The sequence below is a fragment of the Marmota flaviventris genome, chromosome 17 (genome assembly GCF_047511675.1).
Source record: "Marmota flaviventris isolate mMarFla1 chromosome 17, mMarFla1.hap1, whole genome shotgun sequence".
Classification (NCBI taxonomy): Eukaryota; Metazoa; Chordata; class Mammalia; order Rodentia; family Sciuridae; genus Marmota; species Marmota flaviventris.
In genome coordinates, this window is record NC_092514.1 from 14,085,745 (window position 1) to 14,113,720 (window position 27,976).

At 45.1% G+C, this 27,976-nt stretch overlaps 1 protein-coding gene across 3 annotated transcripts in view; it reads right to left on the bottom strand.

Moving 5' to 3' along the window:
* Positions 1-27,976, bottom strand: part of Epn2 (epsin 2) — an 87,961-nt gene that overhangs the window by 19,111 nt on the left and 40,874 nt on the right. For 2 of the 3 annotated variants that reach the window (XM_027922308.2, XM_027922309.2), the window contains 3 exons: positions 5,063-5,175; positions 3,226-3,318; positions 2,086-2,260 (listed from right to left, as the gene is read on the bottom strand). In XM_027922308.2, the coding sequence (XP_027778109.1) occupies positions 2,086-2,260; positions 3,226-3,318; positions 5,063-5,175 (381 nt within the window). Of the gene's footprint in view, positions 1-2,085; positions 2,261-3,225; positions 3,319-5,062; positions 5,176-25,571; positions 25,575-26,364; positions 26,536-27,976 lie in introns of all 3 variants that reach the window. The other variant, XM_071602969.1, reaches the window with a different exon arrangement.

Below are 27,976 nucleotides of genomic sequence, written 5' to 3' on the forward strand. Positions count from 1 at the left end.
TTATCTCTCTTTTTTAGAAACTGAAAAGCAAGCCCCAGGTACATTCCCACAGGATACTCAGTGCCTCTCCTCAGTGGCCCGTCCTCCTCCAGCATATGGCAGCCTGACATTCTTCTAGCTTCCCACCCTGGAGGTGGTACTGTCCACACCCACCAGGGAGACTCCACAGTTGGACCTCAAGGATCCAGTCCAGGACCCAGACCTCTTCACCAGCCAACAAAAGGACACGACATAAATTGGTCCTTTAAAAATTACTATTGTTCTGTCTCCCCCGACCAGTAGAACTCATCCCTGGTAAACAAATCAACAGAATGCACAAGTAAAGTGTGAAAGCCAAGTCTCCCTCCTACTCCACCACCATGGAGTGCAACCTTCCTCAACCTCCCTGGCTCTTGGTCGCCGTACTTTCTTCCAGGCCGATAAGCTCCTCCTCAATGAGCCATCACACAACCCTGAAAGATACTACACAGTCTTTCCCCAAAACATCCCATCCATGACAAAGTGGCCATTGTTTGACAGAAGAATCATTTTTCAAATTAATAAAGAAAGTCAAAGAAACTCTCTGGAAGGGCCTACTGTCCCTGGGACACATTGTGTATAGCTCCAGCTGACCTGCCTCACACTGTCATGTGTGCTCAGCAAGACCACAACCACCACAGGCTCCCTAGTGCACAAGCACACAGGCCACGGACTGTGAAAACCAACTTCTAAGCAACCCTGGAATTGGTTCAGTGAGTGAGAACTCTGGATAATTCTGCCTACCAAAGTGGGTGTGGGGCTCTGTGTGGTCACCAGGACCAACAGCAATGCCAAAGGGCTGACACCACCTTCTGGACCAAATTCAAGCACTCAGCAAGGCTGAGGTCTGAGTGACCTAGATGCCCCCCTCTCCCCTCAAACCTCCCCTGCTGCCCACTTCACACAGCATAGGTTCCTGCACCTGTAAGACTCTAACATACCTCGCCCCGGGCCTTCTGATGAACAGAAAACAGCTGTCTCTTACCACCTGTCACCTGTTCTTTACTGGAGACTCTTGGAAACAGCCCTCCTCCAAGATCTTTGCTGCTGCACACCCTCAGGCCTTCTGGGATGCCTCCCACCCCTGAATGCCCTCAAAAAACCTCTGTGGAAGCCTGACTCCACAGAACAGCTCTTCTGCTGTGTTTCCATTCTACCCGTACCTGACTGGAACCTGAAAGAAGGGACCATTCATTACCTGTTCGTCTCAGGGTCGTCACATGGCAAGACAGAGCCTGGCACTTGGCACACTTTAGCAAACATCCAGGGAACTGAGCTGAATACAAAAGATGGTTCTAGTTTGGGAAAACAAGGACTCTCAAGAGATACAGGCAAGATGCCACAAAATATGCAGTTCAGGGTTCCTAGAAAGAAAGCCCCCAGATCAGCTGTGGCCAGCACAGTTCAGAGCACCAGGAAGTTCCCAGAACACCAGGCTAGGAAACCCCCTTGAAGCCTGCAAGGCCAAGCCCCTGCCCAGCAATTAAAAAATTCATGTGCCAGAATCATCACCGAGAGCAAACTAAATCTGTCATGTTCCTGTTTAAAATCTCCTGCCAGATATTCTCTTATACTTAACATTAAGCAAAAACTTAGAAATTCACTTACTCTATTATATTGATTCACTATTCCCTTAAATAACAAGTAAGAGCTATAGCAAATGTATCCCCTCTTCATTAGCAGCAGTTTTACTTACAGCAACTTGATCTAGATGGTTCATGCTCTGTATTGCTGCTTCTTAAGCTGGGTGCTAGGTGTGATTCTGAAGCAGAGAGAGCTGATATGTGTCCCACAGTAGGGACAAGTCACTTCTAGTGTGTGTGAGGCAGGGAAGAAGCCAGCATTTCTTGTACCCAAGCAGAAAACCATTCAAAACACCAAGAAAGAGTGCAGTGCCTTGATCCCCAGGGAAGAGGGCAAGGGCTTCCTGGGCATCACTGCTAGGAACTGTACAGCCTGTACCCCCACCACAATGGACTGGGACAGGTGAAAGACAGCACAAAGCCCTGCCTGTTCCCCTCACCCATCCAGCAGGCAAACACAGGAGACCAAGGATGGAGTCTTTACCAAATGATGGCCAGGGGTCCGAAGTGCTCGAGGGAGCCGCCGAACCACCCCAGGGGTTGGTCTGGTTAGCAGAGGCTGCTGGGCCCCAGGGCTCTGCTTTCTGGGCAACAGGGCCTGAACTGGGGAGAGCATCCATTAAATCCAACAGCGTGGTCTGCGGTGGGTGGGAGCCGTGCTTTTGAGACAAAAAGAAGGGGACAGTTTTATTTTGTTACAGTCACATCAAGTACCCATGCATTAGCCATAAATCTCACCAGTCCCTCTTACTATATACAGTAGAGCCCCTTCAAGAGGGGCCCAGCAGGATTGGGAAATTAAGCCATTTCCTCTCCTGCCCCATCCTCACCAGCTCTTCAATATTACTACTTCCTAGGACAGCTCGGTTCCAGACACACCAAACTATTTCCTGTTTGCCAAATTCCTCACAGGCTTTCAGGGTCCTAGGGGCTCTGAAAACTTCCCCCCAAGATGGCACTGGCTTTTTCCAGGGCTTTGACCTACCCCAAGAATAACATCCCTCTCTGCTCAACTTGCGTCTCAGTTGCCAGCCACCACTCTGGCCCAATGACGCTCTCTCCTGGGGGGAGGGGATGCTCCCCCCACTCCCATGAGTACCACATCCATCATCCCCATCCCTGTTATGACAGGGAAGGCCACTAGAGCCCCCATCCTTGTGGTGGCAGTGGTGGGGTCTGTATCCTTACTGGACAACATTGATGATGAGCTTGTCAAAAGCAAAGCCATGTCCTGGTCATCTCTATGTCAAAGTGTGGAAGCCTGGCACAGACCATCATAGTGGCAATGATGGAGACCAGTACTACTCCAGGGCTTATCCTGGCCCAGGAGTGCCCCAAAGTACTGCCATTAAATTAATTTAACAGCTACCTTAACTTCAGGAGGCAGGCACCATTGTCATCCTCATTTTATAGATGAGAGTACTCAGGCACTGGGACACTAAATGTCTTCTCTTAATTTGGGTATTTTTCAGTATCTCTTACTTTGCTCTTGCCTGCCACAGACATGCAGGTTATTTGTGGAATCTGGAGAACCCACTGTGCGTCCCACTCACCTGCAGGGTTCAGGGATATTTAGGGCAACAACTTGCACATCTCAAATATTTATCTCCCAGCAAGCTTTTACCTCTTTTTTTTTTGGAACTTTGACTGTGTCTCTTCGGCTTTCTTCTAGGGCCATCTGTAATCTGAGGTCATCACCCCGTCTGAGGCGTTCTTCCTGTAGAGGGACAATGAGACCTTGAAGTTGATGGTAATGATAATAACATCACAAGAGAGAACAAAGCCACCCTGGCCAGCAACAGGAAATGCATACTGTAGTCTGTGTCATTTCAAAGGACTATGTAAAATCAACCGGTAAAACATAATTACTTTCCAATCCCAAGTGTTTGTACTTAGCAGGCTCTTCCATTACTGTACCAGTGTGACTTCAACCTCCTTGAGGTCCCATCAAACTGGGGAAAAAGAAGGCTTAATCTAAAATATTTTTTCTCAAAATGAAAACGGCTTTATAATTCTTAATACTTACAGAAGCAGTAGGTCTTCTTATAAGCCATACATCTGACTACCCAGGAATGAGTCAGAAAGAGAATGAAAATCATACATCATTCCATTTCCCACTGCAGATGCTCCCAGAAAATTAGTGCATAATTCTGTGACTAATTTTAACAGAAATGATTCACTATATTTATTTAAGGAAAAGTCATTACATGCATAAGACAGGGTTGCCCTAGCTTTATTTGTTTGTTTTCAGTATAGGAGATTGAACCCAGGGATATTTTGCCACTAAGCTACATTTCCAGTCCTTTTTAATAGTTAATGAGACTGGTCTCACTTGCTATTCTCCTGCTTCAGCCTCCTGAGTTGCTGGGATTATAGGCATACACCACTACATCCAGCTTGCCTTTGCTTTTATATATTATAATCATTAATTCTATCATATTCCCTATATTTTACTTGTTAAAATAGTAACTAAAAATGGATCCAACTATCTGCCCATCCCTGTGCTTCTCAGTGAGCACTTCTGAGCACCTTTCTTCCAGGGTGTGGGCTAGAGAGCCACGTGCCTCTACATGGATAGACCACTGTGAGGACACAGGCCATGAATGAAAAGGTCTATTGTTGTTGAGCTTGAGGATATTTCAGTTACAGACACACAAAAAAGGCCAGACAACCATCCCAACATTTTCTCTGAAAGCCAGCTTCTAAATGAGAGGTATCCCTGAGCTACCCTGGCTCTATCTACACTTTTTTGAAAACTGCAACCAAAGTGATAACTTCTAATGTTACTTTAACTGCTTCTTCCCCTTTTCCCCCATCTTATAGTAATGCATGCTTATTAAAGAAAAAGGGGTACTGGGGGAAAAAAAAATCCTAAAACTACAACATGGGACTGGAAGTGTGCCTCAGAGGTAGACCGTTTGCCTAACATATGAAAGGATTTGGGTTCCATCCCCAATACCACCAAACAACAAAAATAAATAAATAATACATATTTCTGTCATTGAAAATATGAGCACTTTCATTTCCAGGAAAACTTACTTCTAGCCTTCCCCCAACCCCGCCGGGCACCTGCCATTTGCCTAACTGCCTCCACAGGGGCTAGGCCTTCCTTTCTCTACAGCCTGCATCTCCGCGCCTGACCTGCCCGACCCTGGAGGCTATGTTCACTCAAGGGACCCTGGACACTGACTGTGTCTGCATATTTGAGTTTGGGAAGCACTTTTTCTTATTTTCTCCTTTGGCAATGTCATTCCTGAAAACCTTTCCTAAATGTAACTTTGCACAGGCCTCTTTCTGCACTGGGGTCAATGGATAACAGGAACACACTTGTAGCCATATGAAGTAAACTCACCAAGCACATCAGAAAGTCTTGAAGAAGGACTCCCTGGGAACCACCAGGAGTCCATGCCCCATCCCCTGTCCAGAAATCACTGCAGTGAAGGCACACCTGGGGCACTAACCTGCTCAGCCACTTCTCTGCTCATGGCAAGTGCCAGCTGCAGCTGCAGCTCCTCTTCTCCACTCGTCTGTGGTCGAGCCTGCTCCAGCTCAGAAGACACCCGGGGGGAGGTGGCTGTGGAAGAAGGCAGAGTTACCACAAGCAAAGACAGGGCTGTCCCTCTCAAGCCTAGCAGTCCCCTATTCAGAGCACATCCCATTCTCAAACCTTCATGGTTTGGCAAGAGCCCAATGATACAGGAGGAGGATAGAAATGGACTACGGATATTCCAAGGTTAAAATCAAGTGATCATCATCAAAACTGGCATCACAACTACTCAAGCCACATGGCACCCATGGAGAGAAGAGGCTCTGGGCTGTAAGCCCCAGCTGGCAGTCAGGTCTCAGGAAAATCAGAACTTTGGTCTTCACTGCTCCAAAGAGAGGGACTAACTCAAACAGAGACCACGATAGTATTCTGGAAGTGCTGACCTTAAAAATCTCCTGCAGTCAGGAACTGGGCACTGGGCACTAAGGCTCCCTTCAAGTTGTAACAAGGTTTGAGAGCTGTACTTCCCATCTTATAGTCTTAAGGACTGGTGAAAATACAGCCCACCTATTTCTGTGGTGACCCTGAACATTTTTGTTTTGAAACACTGTACACAGACTAGAAATGAACACAGGTGCAGGCATTTTTGTGGAAGGTACTCAGCTAGTTTGAACACTTAAAAGCAGCTCTGGAAAGACAGTTTTTACTAAAGGGATGAGATGTGAATTTCTAGCAGATATAACAAACCCCCAATGAAGGAGTCTTTACAATCACAAGACCCAGGCAGGGACTCCCTGGGAACATGCCCGCACTCCACAGGATGCTTGTGGATCAGGGAATGTAGATGCCTCCAGGAACTGATGTAGAGCTTAGGGAACATGAGTCTAAGTGTTCCATCCTCTGCTCCATCCCAGCTCTTCTAAAGTTCTCAGAGCAAGGCCTGAGACAATGTGGGACTGGAAGTGTGATGGAGCTACTGGCTCAGCAGGTTCCTGGCTCTGGCCTCCCCTGGATTCTGTGTAGCTCAATGTACCCACCTCCACCTCCTGCTCCTGGGTTTGCAGATTTAGCCTCCCTCCAGGATATATCAGCCCTCAGGCTGGGCAAACTCTCTCCATCCCTCAGTGCACTTACCCCAGACTGGCAAATACCTACCTGCTGAATGATAGGCGGATGGACAAAGAATTCAATTTCATGGCTTAGGGGTAGTTAGTTGAAAATGTTGTAATTGTGTATTAGTTTACTTCCCTCTTTCATAATATGCATACTAGCAAACCTAACCATCAGGATTTGCTAACCTAAATATTGCTTCTACATTTCCATTCTAAACGTGCTTCCTAGGATCTGCTTTCTTTGGGGGAAAGTAAAAGGTCAGGAATGACTCATGACAAAGGCAGTTTCTAGATGGCCAGGCCCTGGCTACAGTGAATGAAACAGGAGAAGAGGCCTAAATGCAGTTTGGGCCACAGAGTTAATCCACAGAATGATCAGGCCAGGTAGCCAGAGAATGCCTCAGGCAGAGGGCTGGGGTGGGATGGGAGACTGTAAACTTTTCTCTACTGTAATATTGCTAAGCAATTTTACTTAATTTTTTAAAAACATACATCAATAAGATTTAACATGGAATAATACTGGGCATGAAGCATGGTGTATTTGTTGTGATTTATTGTCATCCCCTGGACCCCCCAAAAAATGTCAGCAAGCAATTACCTCATGTCTCCACTAATCAGTACCAACAAGCAAATAAATAAATAAATAGGCAAAAAAGCAAGAAGCTGCAGTTTAAAAAAAAAAAAAAGTTATTTCTCTAAATAAAATAAAGTCAAACCCCATCCTAGTACATTACTTCAATTACATTTTCCACTATTCTTCTTTAGAAAACAGCTAGATAGTTCTGGAAAGTCCTTTGAATACATCTAAATAATTAGATTTCTTAACAATACACTGAAACAGTTTGGGTTCATTTTGTTTCCAAAGTCGCAATGCCAGCTCAGGTACTGGCTTTCCTATGTTCAAGAAACAAAGATGATGCTGCCACCTTGACTGAAGGGAAAAGGCAGCCAGATGTGCTGGGGATACTTCTGGGGGGACTCCCATCCACTAAGCTCTGTTCATGTCCTTCATACCCAGCAGCTTCTTGGCGGCCTCTCTGATGATAAAGAATCTAAAGTGTGATTCACAAAACCCTAGATTTATATAAGACACAGCATCTGACATGCCCCATTTTTGAACAAATGAAGATCATGAGTGAATAAAGGAGAATGCCCCTTACCAACCTACAACCCAGAAAGAGTACTGTGGAAAATTAGCATCACCCTGGCAGGAAAAGCTGCTCCTTGCCCACATGGTCAGAGTCAGCTTGTGGTTCTGAGCAAGACCTGGTCCAGCAAGGAGGCCTCCCTTGCCCCTGAGCTGTGAAGCACACCTGCAAGGCCAGATTCAAATGCAAATGTCTAAGCTGGTTTCTACCATCACCACCACTGGAGCAGTGAGCATAATGCAAAGCCGGCAAATTCGGAAATAGTTCACCACATCAATGTGGAGAATCAAGACAAAGGGTATTCCCCCTCCACACTGTGGTTTTTATAAACGGATGCAGAGCTCTCAGCTCCACAGGTGGCAGAATTCACAGCCACCAAACCCTAAATATCAGCTGCACACAGCGGGTCTCCAGCAGAGATGCCACTGCCTTAGTGACAGCATCTCAGTCCACAAAGAGCCTCTTGTGCCTGGGCACATGACAGGGAACACAGATGTCATTGTGAAACAGGCCTGAATGGACCCTTCTGACCACCTGAGCCTGGCCCTGCTATGAGGATCTGAAGGCTCACAACTCACAGGGACCCAAGGAAAGAGCAAGAGCCACTCTCTATATGCTGACTGCTTCCTCCCCATCACTCTTTGGAGGGAAGAACAGGAATTGTTAGTTTATGTTAATCATACCACCAAATGCATCATGGACCTTCTCCCATCTAAGACAGGCTTCTGTATTACCAGTTCCACCTGGAATAGCTTCAATGTGGCCAAGAATTGTAACCACGGGTGGGACCACTTTTATTTTTTCCAGTCTGTTACAGAATATTTTCCTCAAAATTCAGTCTGGCAAGGAAGATACAAGAAACACCCTGTTCAGATGGGCCAGGATCTCCCAGATTCAATTCCACCCTGCCTAATCCCAGGATACCCAGGTGGGACCTGGGTGCCTGGTACCCTGTGCTGTGGGAAGGTTTTCCTTTCCCTCATGTGCTCCTAAAACTGAAGTCAAGAGATTTCGTACTGAAGATGATTCAGTTGGCTAACTTCAGGTACTTTTGAAAGAAGTGAAGTCAAATTGATTGAAAAAAAAACAGGAAATCGCTTCTTATCAGCTATATTTTGCAAATTTTCCTAGAAAGTACTGAAGCCACTCACATAATATTAAATAAAGGGAATAGATACTGTGTGGGGGACAGGAGCTGTGAGGTCCCCAGCATGACTCTGTGAGCCTCACACAGACCCCAGGGGAGGCAGAGGAAGGGACCTGACCCTGTGTGTTCTGGGTTTGGTCTGGTGATGGTAGGCACACAGGTGTTTTGGGCAAGACTGCAAGGTTGTCAGGCCTCAAAGACCCAAGAAGATCCATGTGTGTCCAAGTGATGCTGAAATCCCTTCTGCCCCCATGCATGTTAGCTGGGGAAAGACCAGCTAGTAGAAAGAGTACTATCTGGACAAATCTTGTTTCTACCATTGACCAACAGTGGAACCACATCCAAATGGCTGACCTCTCTGAGCTTCTGCTCCTACTTCTGTGAAATAGAGACCAACACTGTTTATGGGAGGGGTTAGGAGTACTCAGGACCCAGCTAGACCTTTCCCCAGGATCTGAAGTTTACCCCAAGCTGGTACCCTCTTCTCCAACCCAGGATCCAGAGCACTGTCAGGCACCCACATACTCCACCTCACACAGCAGAAAACCTGCCTTCCTGGCCTCTATGGGAACAATTTGGGCTCTAGCCTGGCTGGTCTCTGACCTTCTCTTTCTGCATGGATGGTGTCCCTTAGAGGAAGGGAAGGAGGAGCCCATATTGAACCCAGGACCAGCTTCCTCCATTGGATGAACCAGTCTCCAGTCCAAATTCCTTCCTCATTACTGAACTGCAGGGGAATCCATACTCAGTCTTCCTCAATGTTGTGACATCTTCCTGTGATCCCCATGTTACTCCTAAGTCAGTGATGACTTCAGCCACTGAGGATACTCCCATCCAGCAGCTCTTGCCTGAGCTGAGGCTTCTAAACACAGGGGATCTTCCAGAGCCCTCACTTTGTCTAATCACAGGGAGGAGCAGAAAGGATTGCTTTTAATTAAAAGAGATATGAGAAAATAATGTTACTGCCTACCCCCAGTAACATTAAATTAAAAAAAAAAAGAAAGAAAGAAAAAGGAGGAGGAGGAATATAAATACATGGGGAAAAAACCAAGGAGGTATAAAATGAGAAGCACCCTAAAGCTGGACCCAGCCAGATCAGTGGCTAGCCGTAGGGCAGATGTAAGTTACAACAAAGGGACAGGCCATGACCGCCTCCTGCCATGTGGCCAACCCAGGACCCCCAGTGGTACGATGGCTGCCTATCAGGTGATGTCACATCACCACCTAGGGCTGCCCCAGCAAAATGCTGATGTGAGTGGAATTAAGGCTCTATATCTGATTTCCAGATCACAGGAAGTTCAGGGTGAGAATCAAACTAAGCAAGGCAAGAGGCAGCAGACAAGAGACTCAGGCCAGGACTAGACCATAAGCCTGTCAGGGCCCTGAAAAAAACTAGGATGAGCTGAAGAGGCAGGACAACCGAGAAACTCATAACCCTAGGTGTTCTTGCTTTGGGCAAACCAGTGGCAAGACACTTTAAGGACAACTACGAGATCTAAATTTGGCCTGGGGAGTAGGATATTACCAATTCCTGACTTTTTGAGGTGTGAAGTGATTTTGTGACTCTTCTGGAATAGACATCCTCAAATTTTATGGGTGGGGAGTGACGATGCCCATAACTTATTTTTTAATACTTCAGCATAAAAGGCAATGAGGGCCGCTCCTCTCACCCTGCACCCACAGCGCTGCCCACAGGAAGCAGCTATTCATTTTCCTGTGATTCCAGAACAGCTTTTTACCACATGCTCTGTATGTGGATGGGTGGGGTGCACTTCCATTCCTGACATTCACTCACATAGAAGGAACTGCATCTATTCTTCAGTGGTAGGGGAGCTGCCAATCAGGAGACATCACAACACTGCTTTAGGACTGTTCCAGTGAAGTGCAGAAATGACTATAATCCAGGCCATAGATGTGATTCCCTTATCTGTGTTCTGCATTTCCTCCTCAGATCTGACCTAGGCTGAGCACTGTCAGAGATAGTACTTATTAGCATGGTAGTTGAGTGGAGATGCTCAGGCCCCAACACCTGGGTTTGGATCTGGGCTCTGCTACTTCTTAACATTTGGTCTAGGAGATTAAATTCTCTGTGCCTCAGTTTTCTCATCTGCAGAATGGAGACAGAGTACCCATCTCCTGGGGTTATTGTGAGGATCAAACAAATTACTATGTGAAAAGCAAGTGACATTCCTACAATGTTCATGGTTCTCTTACTGAACTCTCACTCTATACAGACCAGGGCTGAGGCTTAGGGGCCAGTGACTTGCCCAAAGTTACCCAGCTGGGGAGCAATGGAGTCTGACCCTGAAAGGCTCACTCTTGGGGTTTTTTGTTGTGTTTTGTTTTTGTCTTTTTTGGTAGTTTTAGGAATAGAACCCTGGGCCTCATGCACGCTAAGTACATGCTCTACCACTGAGCAACACCCCCAGCCCTACCCCCTATTAACCCTTTTTACAGATGAAGAAACTAGGGTTCAAAAGGATAAAATGGCTTGCACATAGCTGACCAGTGGCAGAATAAGAACTCAAAGCCAAATTTTAAGACCTGAATCCCACACCTGTTTCCAGCACCCTGAAGGAGATTTAAGGCCCTCAAGTTGGTGCCACTGAGGTATACTACACCATGCCAGACCCTTCTCAAGCCTGAAGAAAGGCCCTGTTCCCATGAGGCTTGTGTTCCAGTAAGGCAAGATCAGAAACAAACAAAAAACAAAGCAAAAGAGAAGAAGCAGCAGCCGGGGAGAAAGTCTAGGAGAAGACTCCGAGACAGAGACCTGGGGGTCAAGGGGTAGGGGTACTTCTGCTCTGACTCTGGTGTAAGCAGAGGGATCCCCAGGGCACATGAGGGAAGAGTCTGGGAGCTTCCACCTTCAGAGGGGCTGTTGGAGGCTCTAAGCAGAGCAGCAATGCCATCTGACTAGTTTTGGGGGCAGTGATGAGAGCCTGGGCCAGAAGTGGCTTTTAAGGAGTTGCAACAGGAAGCTGGATACATTTAATTGAGATTCCCCCAATACCTGCAAATGGTCTGAACAAATGGTCGAGCAAGCCCACAAGAGACTGTCCAGAGTCCTGCCTGGTCCAGCTCAGTTCCTGGTCCAGTAGTCTGCTCCATGTGGTGCTACTGTACGGAGCCGACTCAGCACTTAAAGCGCTTGCTTCTGACCATGTTTTGGGGGGCAGAACTGGGCCTCCCACGGAAAATATGTTGAAGTCCTGACTCCCAGTACCTCAGAACATGAACCAATTTGTAAACAGGGTTGTTGCCAGTGTAATTAGTTAAAATGAGGCTACAATGAAGCAGAGTAGATCCTATATTCTGTATGATTGGTATCCTTATAAGAGACACAGAGGTGCAGACAATGAGGGGAGGATGCCACAGGCGATGAAGGCAGAGACAGGAGTGATGCACCAGCCACCACCAGAAGCTAGGAAGGAAAGAAGGGGTGACCCTGCTGATATCTTGATCTTGGACTTCCAGCCTCCAGAACAGTGAGATAATCCATTTCTGTTATATCAGGCTACACTTAAGTGGAATTTTGTCAAAGCACACCTAAGAAGGCAACCAAAGTCCTTTCCAATACTCATCTCAAGGCGTTCCCACTGTCTCATACTGATATGAGCATCCTTGACATGCAGGGAACAGACTGTCTTGTCCCCTGGCGCCAGAACTATAGCTGCCCATGGGGTTGGGGATGTGGCTCAAGCGGTAGTGCGCTCGCCTGGCATGCATGCGGCCCAGGTTTGATCCTCAGCACCACATACCAACAAAGATGTTGTGTCCGCTGAAAACTAAAAAATAAATAAATATAAAAAAAAAAAAAAAAAAAAAAAAAGAACTATAGCTGCCCACCTCATGGTTACCTTCCCATGCTCCCCAAACACCTGTCACACTATGCTCTTTCCTGCCTTGAGCCCTGTGCCTGCCTGGGCCGCTTCCTTAAGACTATATATTCTCATGATGGTCCCACAATGGGAAAGAGAAGCACATCCTCATCCCTAAAATCCCTAAATGCCACCTCCATTGTTACCTTCTCTGGCTGTGCTACTAAGATGGTCTCTCACCAGACCAGGGCCTCCACAGGGCAGGAGGTCATCAGCTGTAGTCACCACTGGCATAGGCCCTGGTGGGCTTGGAGGGTTGGCTGGCTGGTGCCCATGCAGTGATAGCTCTGTAGTCTTCATTTCCAACTGTGCATTTCACACTGCCCCCAGACACCCACCTTCCCACGTGACTGTCAGCTCTGAGAAGGCAGGGGCTGCACTGACTCGTTCCTGCACAGAGCAGCACCCAACTGTCTATCAGCTGAACTTCAAGTTTAGTTTCTGCTGAAAACTAATAATGGCTGTTACTTTCGCATTACTACCCTGGGATGTTGGCACTGCCACCTCAGTTTATAGACAAGAAAGCTGAAACCCCAGGAGAAAAAAGGCAGATCCCAAACAATGGCCACGTTTAGTCCCCAGTGTGAGGGAGACGGGGGAGGGGAGACCAGAGACAAAAGGCAATCCTAATGTCTGCATGATTCAAAACCCATCCTCAGTCTGAATAAAAAACAAGTCTGTGCTGTTCTCTCTGAGCTACAGATTAAACTCTCTCCCTTACAGATCACCAGCTTGTTGGGTAGGAAAGGAAGGGCTTGTCCAAAACATCAAGCACTTTTTCTCAGTGCTCATTACCCAAGGGTCTCTATGCTATGGCTTCTGCCCACAGTAAAAGTAACAAAGGCACAGTGTGTACCTCCTTGGGTGGCGCGCTGGGATATGGGCCTCATGGTGGCTGGGAACCAGTGGCAGGGAAAAGAGACCCTTCATGCCTTGCCTTAGGGGCCCAGCTCTCCTGATAGGAGCCAGGGTGGGAAAAGGGTCACTGGGCATATTCAGCACTAAGCAAGAATAGGCACCCAAGCTTATGAACACACATCAGGTGCAGCAAGAACTTCAACAACACAACTTATCTCTCTTTTTTTTTTTTTTAACTACAATCATAATCTTAAAGAAATTAAATGCCTATAGCACTTTCTTAGAGTAATATAGGTTGAGCGTTCCAAATCCAAAACTCTAAAATCCAAAACATTCTGAGCACTGACATTAGGCCCCAAGTGGAAATTTTCACATCTGACCTCATAGGAGACAGACAGGTCCTGGTCAAAACCACAGGTGCACAAAAAATACTGTACAGAATTACCTTTGGGCTATGTATATAAGGTGTCTATGAAATATTTTTATAAATGAGTTTCATGTTTAGAGTTAGGTCTGATGCATTTGGATAAGGGATATTCAACCTGGGCTTCAAAACAGGAAATTCATTTTTTAAAATCAGGGTTTTTTTATTTTGATAATAATTTCCATCTATTAAAATGGTAATCATTTTAAAAATTATAGTACTTAGCCAGGCATGGTGACACACACCTGTAATCTCAGTGACACAGGAGGCTGAAGCAGGAGGATCACAAGTTCAAGGTCAGCCTCAGCAACGCAGTGAGACCCTCAGCAACCTTGTGAGACCCTATTTCAAAATAAAAAATAAGAAGAACTGGGGATGTAGCTCAGTGGTGAAGCAATCCTGGGTTCAATTCCCAATACCAAAATTAAGTAATTAATTAAAATTTTAAAAATATATTAAAAATTATAGTATCCACTGTGGGTTCTGGGACAGTCAATAAGCACTCCCATCTGCTACTGGAGACATAATCTACTAAGAAAGCATTTGCAATATTTCAAGAAAGAATTTTGTTTATATACTTCTCCTATTAATTTCACTGATAAGAATTCTACATAGAAGAAATAATTAGAAGAATCCTTAAAGCTAGATGTTGTGGTGCATGTCTATATTCCCAACTACTCAGGAAACAGAGGCAGGAGAATTTCAAGTCCAAGGCCAGCCCAGGCAATTTAGGAAGACTCCATCTCAAAACAAAATAAAAAAGGCTGGGTAGCTCAGTGATAGAGTACTTGCCTAGCATACATGAGGCCTTGGATTTGATCCCCACTTACACACACACACACACACACACAGAGAGAGACAGACAAGGGTGAGAACAGCTCAGTGGTTGCAGACATTCTGCACCACCTGTCCCAATATCCCACACAGCCCTAGGCTGAATCTGGAGAAGAACCAAAGGCTGACCTGGGCTGGGGCTGAGCTCTGGCAGGTGTCTTCCAGTAGCCCTGGGCACCTGAGTACACTATTGATTGCCTGCCTGTCCTACACTGAGTCCACCCAAGGCAAGATCTGTTACCTGCTGCAAACCCCAAGGTAAGATTTCAATTACCAGCTGCAAGCCCCTCAAAGCTTAGAGCTGGAGCCAAGCATAGTGGAACACACCTGTAATCCCAGTTACTCAGGAGGTTGAGGCAGAAAGATTGCAAGTTTGAGGCCAGCCTGGGCAACATAGTAAGACTGTATCTTGAAATAGAAAGCTGGGGGATGTACCTCAGTGGTAGAACACTCCCTGGGTCCAATCCCCAGTTCCACAAAAATGAAACAATAAAATTTTTAAAAAGCTTAGGGGTGGCCCTGAAAAACCCAAATTAATATTTTGGGAAATGTCCTTTAAAAATAACACAAATACTGTCATTTTATCTGTGTAATATACATTTTAGATTTGTTTTTGTAGAACACTCTTCCAAACTGTTGTTCAGATGGGTCAGTACAGCTGATTTTAGGGGTGCAGACCCTGACCTGGCCTTTGGTTCTTCTCCAGATTCAGGACCTGCTAGCTGATGGGTATGACAAAACTGCACAGCCTAGTCCGGACATGGAGGCACACACCTGTAATCCCAGCAGCTCAGCAGACTAAGGCAAGAGGATCAAAAGTTCAAGGCCAGTCTCAGAAACTTAGTGAGGCTCTAAGTAACACAGTGAGAACCTGTGTGAAAATAAAATAAAAAAGGGCTAGGGATGTGGCTCAGTGATTAATGTCCTTAGGTTCAATCCCCAGTATTTAAAAAAAAAAACCCTGCAACCTGGAAGCTCCCAAAAGCCCTGGGTTACAGTTCAGGCACCTGGGACCCTATCACTGAAACCTGCTGTCTAGTATGAACATGAGGAGTGACCAACATTTGCACATCAGAGCAAGGACAAGTTAGGAACCTTCACCCAGTGGAATACAGCTGGCATTCTGCATCCACAGGTTCCCCATCAGTGGATTCAACCAAACTTAGATTGGAAATTTCGGAAAAAGAAATTGTATAGACTTTCTTTCTTGTCATAATTCTCTAAACAATAAAGTAAAACAACTATATAAATAACATTTATATCCTATTAGGTGTTATAAGTCATCTGGAGTTGATTTGAAGTACACGGAAGTATGTGCATAGGTTACATGCAAATACTATGCCATTTATATAAGGGACTTAAGCATCTATAGGTTTTGGTGTCCACTGGGGGTGGATAAGCCAACCTTAGCAAAAATGATGTGCTTGTATATACATTGTGTGCAGCTGTAAAATGTTCACAGGGTAATGATGTTGGATTCATTCTACTGTCTTTCCTATCCCCAGACCCCCTCCCCTCCCTTCACTCCTTTCCAAATCCAAAGTAACTCAATTCTTCCCTAGCCACCCCCACTATTGTGAATTAACATCCACATATCAGAGAAAACATTTTTTGGCCTTTGGGTTTTTTGGGGGATGGCTTATTTCACATAACATGATATTGTCAAGCTCCATCCATTTACCAGCAGATGCCATCATTTCATTCTTCTTCAAGGCTGAGTAATATTCCATTGTGTATATATACCACATTTTCTTTATCCATTCATCTATTGAGGGACACCTAGGTTAGTTCCATAGTTCAGCTACTGTAAGTTGACCAGTGTGATTCTACATCACATACAACCAGAAGAATGAGAAGTTATGCTCCATTTATGTATGATGTGTCAAAGTGGATTCTACTGTCATGTATAACTAATTAGAACAAATTTTAAAAATTGCAATAAAGAAATGCAATATCAACAAATTGAACACATAATAGAATATGGGGAAAAAATGTTTACAGGGTTATGTAGGAAACAGAAAAAAAATGCTTCTGTTACAATGTCATGAGACAAAAAGCAGGGATGCAAAGTTACACTCACAGTGCAACAGCAAGGGTAGAAAAGAACAGGCTCAGGCCTGGCGCAGACACCGTGGCACACACCTGTAATCCCAGCAGCTCACTCGGGAGGCTGAGGCCAGAGGATGGTGAGTTCAAAGCCAACCTTAGCAAAAGTGATGTGTTAAGCAACTCAGTGAGACCCTGTCTTTAAATAAAATACAAAAGCTGGGTGTGGTTGTGCTCTCCTGTAATCCCAGCCTCTCAGGAGGCTGAAGCAGGGGGGATCACGAGTTCAAAGCAAACCTCAGCAAAAAGCAAGGCACTAGGCAACTCAGTAAGACCCTGTCTCTAAATAAAATACAAAAAAGGACTGGGGCTGTTCAGTGGTTCAGTGCCCCTGAATTCAATCCCTGGTACCAAAAAAAAAAAAAAAAAGAATATGCTTAGAAAAAAATACACCAACAAGTAATAGCAGCTGCCTATGTAATAAGATTACAAGGATACTTTGTATTTTTTCCCTGATTTTTCTACACTATCATGAATGCACGTACATTAATTTTATAATGAAAAGTGAGAATTACTTCATGTCCACACCAGGCTTACCAGTTAGAAATGAAGAGGTGGTAACTGGGTGAATACATTTTAAGGGTGCTGGGCTGAGCTCTCATTAGGAGTCAGCAAGAGGGCTGACTCCAATTTGTAATGCCAATCTCCAAGCTGCTGAGAATTGAATATTGTCTGCAGCCTAAAACTTTTTGAAATGGTCCTAAGCTGAAGTGAGAGGCGAGGAAGACTGCTCCAACTAAATATGGCATGACATGGACTCTATCTCTGGAGCTATTTTCCAAAGCCTCAGTGGAACACTGTAGTCACCTGCCACTGTGATGGGCGTGGGAGGTAAGTCTGATTTGAAAGGTGTAGCCAGAGGTGAGGTTCATGCTTCGGAACCATTTAAAAGCTCCTGGGCAGCCAACTTGAGAGCCAGTAGTATAGGGAAAAAAGGAAGGGCAAAATAAAGAACAGTATTTTTATTCCTAAATGATAATAAGTACAAAACGTGCAGGGGTGCTGCACTTGAACTTAAAGCACTTAAAAACCACACAAATATGGCAGTGTACTACTCAACTATGGGAACACCTTCTGAGAGATGTATCCCCATGTTGGCATCACAGAGTGAACTTACACAAACCCGGATGGATGGTACAGCCCTATCCACACCTCAGCTACATGGGCTACTGTTCCTCAGCAACAAACCTGTACAGTATGTTTCTGTACTGAACACTGTAGGCAACTGAAACGCAGCATAAGTATTTGTACACCTAAACATACCTAAGTATAGAAAGGACCTGGCAAAGACACTAGGTGAGGGCAGGGTATACCTCAGTAGCAGGGTGCATGCTTAGCAGGTGCAGGGCACTGGATTCAATCTCCAGCACAAAGTTAAAAAGAAACAAAATATACTAGATGATAGAAATTTTTCAGCTCCATTGTAATCTACAGGTCCACTATCATATATGTGGTCTGTCATTAACCAGTATATGTCTGTATAGAAAATGTTTCTGTATTTCTGGAAAAGCTCTTAAATGCATTTTCAAAAGAATAACACTCATGCCTGGGACTTACAGCAACAGAAATAAGCATAGCATATAAAAGGATCACCACAAAAAAAGAAAACAACTAAGATTTATTTGCAGTCATCATTCAGGATGTATTTACTAAGCACCTCTCTGGCTCAGGCACGATGCTGGGATGCTAAAGGTACAGCATGGGCATGCAGGGTCCCACTTCAACAGTCAGCTTGTGCAGGAGACAGAAAACAAAATTAACGAGAGAATTTAAAACAGTGAAAAGCACTCTGAAGACATTAACAGAGGAAAACATGAGAGATTATATTCAAATTTTATTTTATTATATTCAAAATATGACCTACCTATGCATGCAAAAAGAAATGTCTTTACAATTTCCCTCCTATTTTTATTCACATAACTGTAAATATTCTCTTAAAATTTACTTCTAGCTGGGGCTGGGGTTGTGGCTCAGTGGTAGAGCGCAAGACTTGCGCTATGAGGCACTGGGTTCGATCCTCGGTACTACATAAAAATAAATAAAGTTATTGTGTCCATCTACATCTAAAAAAAATATTTTTTTTTAAAAAAATTTACTACTAGCAAAACTGCTATTCTGCCAAGTCCATGGCAGTCAGGGGCTGTGTGACCATGTTGTCCACTGGCTAAAAATACTTCCTTATTCCCTACCATACTTATTCAGTTTATTAACAATGGTTTGTTACCTATACTACAAAGAATGCTTAGAAGAAATGTAGATGAATATTATATCAATGATTTCAATTTTCCATGGAACAAGTCAATGTCAATCATATTATTAATAATACCCAATCTGCAATTTTGATGGCCATGTTTTAACTGAAAATAATGCCATCCTCTGACCATTAGAGAGCACCATAAACTCTAGGTCCAGATTAAGAAGCAGTTTAAATTGTACTCCAGCTCTTAAAAAACTATAAAAACAAGAAATAAAAGCATTACATGAGATAGACCACAATCCTGAATTTTTTTTCTTTTTTTTTTAAAGAGAGAGAGAGAGAGAGAGAATTTTTTTAATATTTATTTTTTAGTTCTCAGCGGACACAACATCTTTGTTGGCATGTGGTGCTGAGGATCGAACACGGGCCGCACGCACGCGAGGCGAGCGCGCCACCAGTTGAGCCACATCCCCAGCCCACAATCCTGAAATTTTAACAGATATATATTAATCTCCCTATTTTGTAGAAATTTTTTTTTTTTAATGTAATGAAAGGAAAGGGAACTGGTATTCTCCAAAACCCCAGTTGAAATTCTGGCTTTTATCACTTTAGACTTAGTGGTTATGGAAGTGATTTCATCTGAGTTTCTGCATTAACCACACCTGCTCTCTCTGCCTCCTTAAGGAAGGGTGTGAATGGACTCTTCCTGAGGGAAAAGAGAGGCCCAGGCAAAGGTGATCCAAGGGCCTTCTGGCTCTCAGGAAATGATGACTCAGCAACTCACAACATCACACATTCAAGTCCCACTTAAGGCCCAAGCCCTTGTGGTAAAAATTAGCATTTTGTATCTGATGTATGGATAGATGTATCAATAAAACCATTACCTCAAGGGCATATACATGTTACTGACCAGCATCCTCTGTGATTCCATTTTCCACTTGAAGAGATCAAATCTTTATAGCACAACGATGCCCTGCCCCTGCCTCTACCCCAGGACTACCTGCTCCAAAAGATGCAGGACTCCCAGCACATTTATTCCAACAAAATGAATGTCAAATGAGTCTCAATTCCCACCAAATTTCTGGTCCATTCCCAAAGGACCCTGAAGTCTAGGTACCTTTCCCACTGGCAGCTGTCCCTCTTCCTGGCTGGTACCACCTACTGCTTCTCAGTTCCATGTTCCTCTCTACCCTCAGCCCTTACCTTGGAGCTTCTCTATCCACCCTTCCTCTCTCCTCCGATCCCTGGACTGGCCCAGACTCCTTCCAAGATCCACCTCGGGAGCACATCTGAGGGAATATGCTGGCTGGGTTTTTCTAACAATTACTATGCTTTTTTTCCCATATCCTCAGGTTTTTCAACAACAGGCCTATATAAGACTTCCTTTCTCATATACCTACTTACTGAGCACTCTTGTATGTGAACAAGCTCCAGCTCTACTCCCAGAGTTTCACCAACAGGTGGATACCAGGATGTCAGAGGACCTGCTGCCCCTGGAGACTTGCCATACACACACACACGAAACACTGTACAAGAAGCCTTCAGATTCTCCAAAGGTACTTCCTATGGGGTTTAAGAACAGCTGTTCACCATGGAAGAAACACAATGGCCATGCCACCCTTCCACTTTCAGAGAGATGTGGAAATCCCCTTGGCATTCCTATCAAGCCACCAAAGAGTAAGACACAGACTGCAAGACTCCAGGCTCAGGTCTGGATGCAAGGGCAGCAGATTTGGGGCAACCAGAGGAAAATACCCATCACAGCCGCTATGCATGCTGTCCTGAGGGGCTGCTCAGACCCTGCCCCTCCCACCTGCACAGTAAACACCTGCCCTCCTATACCTCCATCTAGACCCTGAACACTTGTCCAGAAACCACAGAGAATATGTCCTCTTTGGTGTTTGTGGCTAAGAAGTTCAAAGTCAAATTTGGATCCATTTCTAACAACTGTGTATGACTCTAGCTGTTTTATTTTCTCACCTTGTTTCAGGCTGTTAGGACAATAAGGATTTCTCTTTCTTTCTTTCTTTTTTTTTTTTTGTACCAGGGAACAAATCCAGAGGTGCTTTACCACTGAGCTACATCCTCAGTCCTATCGGTTTGTTTTGGGGGAGGGAGGTGGCTGGAGACTGAACTCAGGGGGCACTCGACCACTGAGCCACATCCCCAGCCCTATTATATATACATTTTTTTTATCTTTTGCCCCACTTTCTTCTGGTATGTATTTAATCCTATGGCACTGAATGTGTTTTATAAGCCAACTCAAATCTTTCTGAAGTGAAGCAGGGCAAATACATTAAATGACCATAATCTCCAGTAATCACTTGGTAAGTACTGCCGGGAGGTGTGAGGGGTGCAGCCTTGGCATGAGGAGCCCGAGGGTCTGAAAGATTCCCTGACATTTCCCTACAACACCAGAAACACACAGCTGGCTGAATGCACCAGCTAGAGTGCCAAAAGCATCACCCCAGACAGAAGGGGCTGTCACACAATTTCCAGATGACAAGAAGCAGGTGGCAATTCCCACATGGGGCAAAGCCCACCATCATCACTTTGATTGTAGGATTTCAAGCTGTTCTAGTTCACTCTAGGACAATAAGGATTTCTACTTTTTTTTTTTTTTTGATACCTGGTACAAATCCAGAGGTGCTTTACCACTGAGCTACATCCTCAGTCCTATTTGTTTGTTGTTTTTGGGAAGGGGGGTGGCTGGAGACTGAACTCAGGGGACACTCGACCACTGAGCCACATCCCCAGCCCTATTTTATATATATATATATATATAATTTTTTTTTTTTAATCTACAGACAGAGTCTCACTGAGTTGCTTAGTGCCTCCAAGTTGCTGAGGCTGGCTTTGAACTTGAGATCCTCTTGCCTCAGGCTCCCAAGCCTCTGGGATTACAGGCATGTGCCACCATGACCAGCTAGTCCTTTTTATTTTGCTTCTTGCTAAGTTGCTTAAGGCCTTTCCAAGTTGCTGAGGTCTCCAATTTGTGACACCCATAACTCAGCCTCTGGAGTCACTGAGATTATAAGCAAGTACCACCACACCCGGCCTTTATCTTTTCTTTACCCTTTTAAAGAACAGGAATGCTGGAGGTTAAAACTCCCACCAAAAACTCCAAAGCATTAGGCTGGTTCCTGATGCATCCGGACAACTGTGGCTCTTGGCTCCAGAGAATGACTCAGGGAGCCCAGCCAAAGGGGGATGCAATTATCAAGCTGGGATCTGCTTCATTCTACCAGTTTTTAGCAGAAGCCAAGACAGGCAGGAGGAGGAAGCGATCTCTGACTTGACAGCATTCTTAATCAGAAATAGCAGAGATCTTTTTTCTCCCCAAGCCTTCATCTTGACTCACAGGAAAGATTCCTCCATTCAGCTCTACCGTCTTTGAGGTAGGTTCCTACTACCACAAGAACTTCCACAACTTCTTCATGGCCTGCTGAGTGCTATGGCCAGTCCTACAGAACATGAGAGGGTAGCCAGAACCATGGGTGGGGAACAGGTGTATTGTTCACAGCCAGGCTCCAGTTCAAGCCAGATGCCATCTCTGTGATCTTGGACAAATCCCTTCAACTCTCTAGGCCTGAGTAGCCTCCTCTGCACACATCCTGAAAAACCAACTGCATACCAGAATCATGTGTGAGGGGCAGCCAACATAGGCAAGCTGAGGCCAGTGTACCCTAAGCCTTCAAGTAAACATGAGTGCCAGAAGTGGCCAAAGAGCTAAAGACCAGAAACACCATTCAAGTACCAATAACTCCCTACCTGCATCTCCATCCCAGAATTTTCTACCAAACCCTAAGCCTCCTGCCATCTCCTCTTGCATGTTAAGATACTTCAAGGGACTGGGGTGGTGACTCAGTGGTAAAGTGCTTGCCTAGCACGTGTGAGGCACTGGTTCAATCCTCAGCACCATATAAAATATAAATAAATACAATAAAGGTATTGTGCCCATCTACAACTAAAATAAATTCTTAAAAAAAAAAGAAGAAGAAGAAGAAGACACTTCAGCATATTTCTCCCTATGCCGGCCCCCCTCCCCCACAAAAAAACCTGCCACAACCACAGCCATCTTTACTCCCAGACACTCTGTCCAAGGGTCTCAGAGCTGCCCCCAGCAAGTCCTCTTGGATATTCTTTATAACATACCCAAGGCCTGAACACTTCCCAGACTTCTGCCATCCACTGGACTATAGGCACCATCATCTCCCACATGGATGAGGCCAGTGACCTCCTTACCAATCTCCTACAGTTGCCCTGCCACACACCCCGCTAGAGGGATACTCCTAAACCTTGTCACTCAATTCAGACCAAGCCTCCCTGAGTTTCAAAGCCCTCCCCTGGCTCCTGATGTAGTAGACTCTTAAAGGCCCCATATCAGTCCACCAAGCTGGACTATGTGGTCTGTGACAAGGAAAGTACAGTGAAAGTATTTAGCAATTTTATAGCCACTTGACATTGCTACAATATACAAACAATAACACACACACACAAAAAAATCCTAAGCTGAAATGGACTGAGAATTTAAGGAATGTTTCCTACCAATGTAATCACTTGGTAAGCACTGCAGTGGTAGTTAGAGAGGCCCCACCCTACTACACTCCCTGCAGGCCTGAGGGCCAGGGTCTATCCTGACCCAATCCACCACCAATCCACCACTCTCCCTTACTCAGCTTGTCTCCATGGCTACCTTCCTGTTCTTCAAATACCCTGAGTACACTTCTGCCTCAAGGCTTTTGCACTGCTGCCCCCCTTCCCCAATGTTCTTCCACAAAGCTAACTCCTCCTCCTTCGATGCTTGTGCATACTGCAAACTATCTTCCCTGCTCCCCATAAAAACTTTAAAACATTCCCAGAGTTTTTTTATTGCTGTTTTTTGTTTGTTTGGGGGGGGGGGGGGTTTGTTTGCTTTTGCTATTTTCCAAGCATGCATCATCATGTAATAGGCTATTTAATTTATTTATGTTGTGTTTTCTTTTCCAATACCATGTAAGTGCCATTAGGGGCTAGGGGCTCTGCTCTGTGCTTGGCACATGGTGCCTGGCAGAATGGAAATGCAATAAACATTGCAATGAAAGAATGTTGGGGCCAGAGTGCAGGGTTGGCCAGCAGAAAGACAGAACACAAAGCCTTGTGTTCAAGTAAACCTGAGGTCTGAGGTGCTTCTGTGGTAAGACAAGGACCTGCACAGACTTGGGGAGTTGAATAGGCAGAGCTGAAGGACAGTGACCGCAGTTTACCAGGGAAGGCTTTGTCTGCCACAGCAAAAGCTTAGAGATGATCCTGCAGGGAACCCAGCATGTAAAGGGGCATCTGGCCCCAGGGCCAGAGTAGTATTTATTTATTTGCTTGCTTGTTTGCTTATTTTTGGTACTGGGGACTGAACTTAGAGCATTTTACACTGAGTTTCATCCCCAGTCCTTTTTTTCTTTTTCCTTTTTTGAGACAGGGTCTCATTAAGTTGCTGAGATTGGCCTCAAACTTTCAATCCTCTTGTCTCAGTCTCCCAAGCTCCTGGCTTTATAGGCATGCACAACCACACAACCTCAGAGTATCATTTATAAAAATGAGGGATGGATTGGGGGGAAGGGGGGCAAGGAAACCACTTAGAAGGCTACACTGGACTGAGGCCAAGGAATGAGATTGAGGGACAGAATTTGAGAGATTTCCAAGGTCAGATCTACAGATGTGTGAGGGCAGTGAAGGACAGGGAGGATGAAATGAGATCTGGCTAAAGAAAGCTGTCCTCAAACACCATCACATCACCGTCCATTAGGGTAACAATCCAAGGCTTGAGAGGCCTTCCAGCTGTGGCTGTAGTACAAGGTGGGCTTCTCAGCAATCTGCCTCCTCTGCTCCTATACCCCTCACAAATCCAGAGTCAAATCCCCTGTTTTTCATAAGACCTTTTTCTGAATAGTTTGTATTACTCTGACTTCTCCACTGCTAGACTTCAAGTGGATGTGCTCCAAGGAAATTCATAAGTACACATATCTTAAGCACCTACCTTACTCTCAACACTTTAGGAGGCTCCAAAAGAGAACAGAAAAGAAACATGGGACAAGGCCCCATCCCCCACCCATGACAAGGTAGGTGAGAGATGTGGACAGAACCAAACAGTTAAGGATGGACTGCAATTCCACATAACACTTTTTGCCCAAAATTCATCTGGTGCATGAAAAAGAAAAACATACTCATTTTTATCTTTAATTCATACCAGAGATGAAGAAGAGGAGACATCCCATGGGCTATATACCTTGAGCAACTCACCAGATTTGGGGGGTGACTATCCAAACACAGAGAACCACACAGGAGACTGGAGGTACCCAGAAGAGGAGACAGCAGGCCTGATCTTAGTATGCAAATGTCCCAAGAAAGCCAGCTGACCAAAGGGAAAGCCAGAGGGCAGCTGAACCAAAAACTAATCATCAGGGCTCAAAACAGACCTTATTGATTATTGAATGGGTAGAACATAGAAAATCAGAGGAGCTCCATGGAGTTCTGCGGGAATCTGCCAGAACAGTCCCTTAATCAATAAGGAAGAAATGGACCTATAACCCATGGGCCTTTGAGTAACTCTTCCAAACAAGCTTTGATCCTGACATTCTTGATGGTACAAACCTAGTCCTCCTTACATTGTCTAACATCATTTTAAGAGAAGCCAAAATCATGGCAAAGCCAAACTCCTATATAAACTGTTAGGGGAAGCCAGGGGCATGAAGGAAAACATTCCAGAATTAAATACAGTGATCACACAATCCAAGTCAAACAAGCTATTGCATTAATGAGGCATGAAGGAACAGTAACTATCTCCAGGGCTAAATAAAGCATGGCCACCTTATCAGGGAAGGTGCATAAAGGCTTGCTATCAGTACCCTCTACTAAGTAGAAGAGATTTTTTTTTTTTTTCCCAAGTGGGAACCCCCGTCGGGAGTAAAGGGAGCTCAGACAGAGCATTTTCTTGTGGATGACAATGCAAATCTCTTTCCAGTTTAACCCACAACAGGGTGAGCTCTGACCAGGATACATTATTAATCAATCAAAAGAGAAGCCCCATTTTTAGTTACCCATTGAATTCAGTATCTTCAAATACCTTGACCTAGAATTGACAGTACAGCTAACTCTCTGTTTACCATGATAATGGGGATTTCAGGAATGACAGCAGTTCACTGGGAAGCAAAAACAAGCCCACTGGATGCTTAGCAAGGCATCTTTTAGCACATTAAAGATGCTTCCAATACCATCAAGTGAGGATCTGGTATTTGCTCAGCACTGTGAGGTTTAAATCATACATTTCCACATCAATAAACCAAGTGGTTTGATCCACCACTACTAGTGGCCATCCAGTTTGTCAGAGTGTGGGGCGCAGGGAGAACAGGAGCCATCACCCCATGCCTACCCCTCCTAAGTGAGTGACATGTGAGCAGATGAGGTGAAGCATGAGCTCCTGAGGAGACAGGCAGGACAGGAGTCAAGAGAGAGTTGGCTGTACTGGATCAACAAGCACCCCCCAGCAAGCCGCCCGGCATTTCTAGGAAGGAGAAAAGCAAACCGCCGTCCCACCTCGGGCTGCGCGGTCACAAGTGAGGCAGGGCTGGGACCAGTCGCCATTTGGGCGGGAGGCCAGCCCCAGGTGCGGCAGGAAAGGGTGGCGCTGGCTCAGTGGCTGCAGCTCCTCACTCTGACCCAGCGGGGCCGCTGTGCGGTGCTGGGGGCACAGCGAGGCCTCAGGCGCTGTTGGGCAGGGACACACACACATACACACAGAGAGAGACACACCATTAGAGGATGCGCAGCAGCCCTGCAGGGGGTGTAAGACAAGACCATCCAGGGTCCCAATCACCACACGGTGGTCCCCTCTGCTCAGAAGCTGTGAAGAGCCCACTGACCACATTCTAACCCTAAATATGTAGCTGAAGCTCAAGGTTTGAGGAAACAGGAAAAATTTAGACCTGGAACATTATTTAGTTTGGTAGGGCCTGTGGTTGGAGACCCAGGGTTTAGTTTAAGGAGAGGCCCAATCAAATGACCAGGCTCCTATGCCGCCATCTCACCCCTGCCCGTGGAATGTTCCACAAACTGTTCATTAAACGTGACACTGTTTCAGCTCTGCTTTGTATCCTTTGGCTTCTTAAGAATACTGGCTGTGAGAGGCACAGAAAAGAAGAGGGCCATTGCCCCTCGGTCATGCATCTCAACCACAACCTCTTTTGACAGAGGAAACCAAAGGACTTTCTTTTTATTTATTTATTTTTGTATATACGTGCAAATTTAACCCGAAAGGAAACTTCTGTACATTATAAACCATTTATTTTCTAGTGGTTTCATGAAGGTTACAACCATTGCTTAAAAAGAACAGTTTAAACCAAGAGAAAATGACAATAACTAAAAATGGGACAAGAAAACTCTAACTGCTCCAAGTTTGATGATAACTTAGAATTCCTAGAGGCAGAAAAATCTGACTTTGATATGCAAATTTCTCATTTGACACACTTCTTAAAATGCTGTGGTAAGGGGACAAAGTCAAACTGAAACCTGCAAAAGCAGGAAATGTTGGCAAGTGGTCTGATGACAGAACCACTGACTAAGCAAGAGTTGACCGGCTTGCCAAACTACAAATAACTCTTCAAAAAAAATGTTTACTGTTATGCTGATATAGTGTTACTAATTCCAGAAAGCATGAGCATAAAAATCTGCATTTTTGTTTTTGTAGTCAGAAAATACAATTTCTGCACTCCCCCAGCTCTATACCTCCCTATCCTTATATAAAGCCACCAAAGCCAACTATCTCAATGTGGGGTTCGCACCATGGCCACAGAGCACTGGAAGGGTGGAGAAGGGGCACTATTCCTAAGACCTTGGCCAGGATGCCAAATGTGGTTCAGGACATTAGCTTCTAACAGGCCTTAAACTCTACTTCTGCTCCCTGAAATCACTTCCGAACACAGGACAAATACCCAAAGTGAACTGACAAGCAAAACCAGAAAAAAGACCAGCCCTGTCCAGTGCAGAGCCAACCACACAACCAAATCACAGAGCACTCCTTTTGCATGTTTGGAAAAGAAGCCTTGCTCACATTAACAACCTGTGGAGGTTTTTTAGCAATTTTCCCTCTCTACACAAAACAGAAACACCCAATTTCCATGCTCTGTGATGCTGAAGTAGAATACACTGA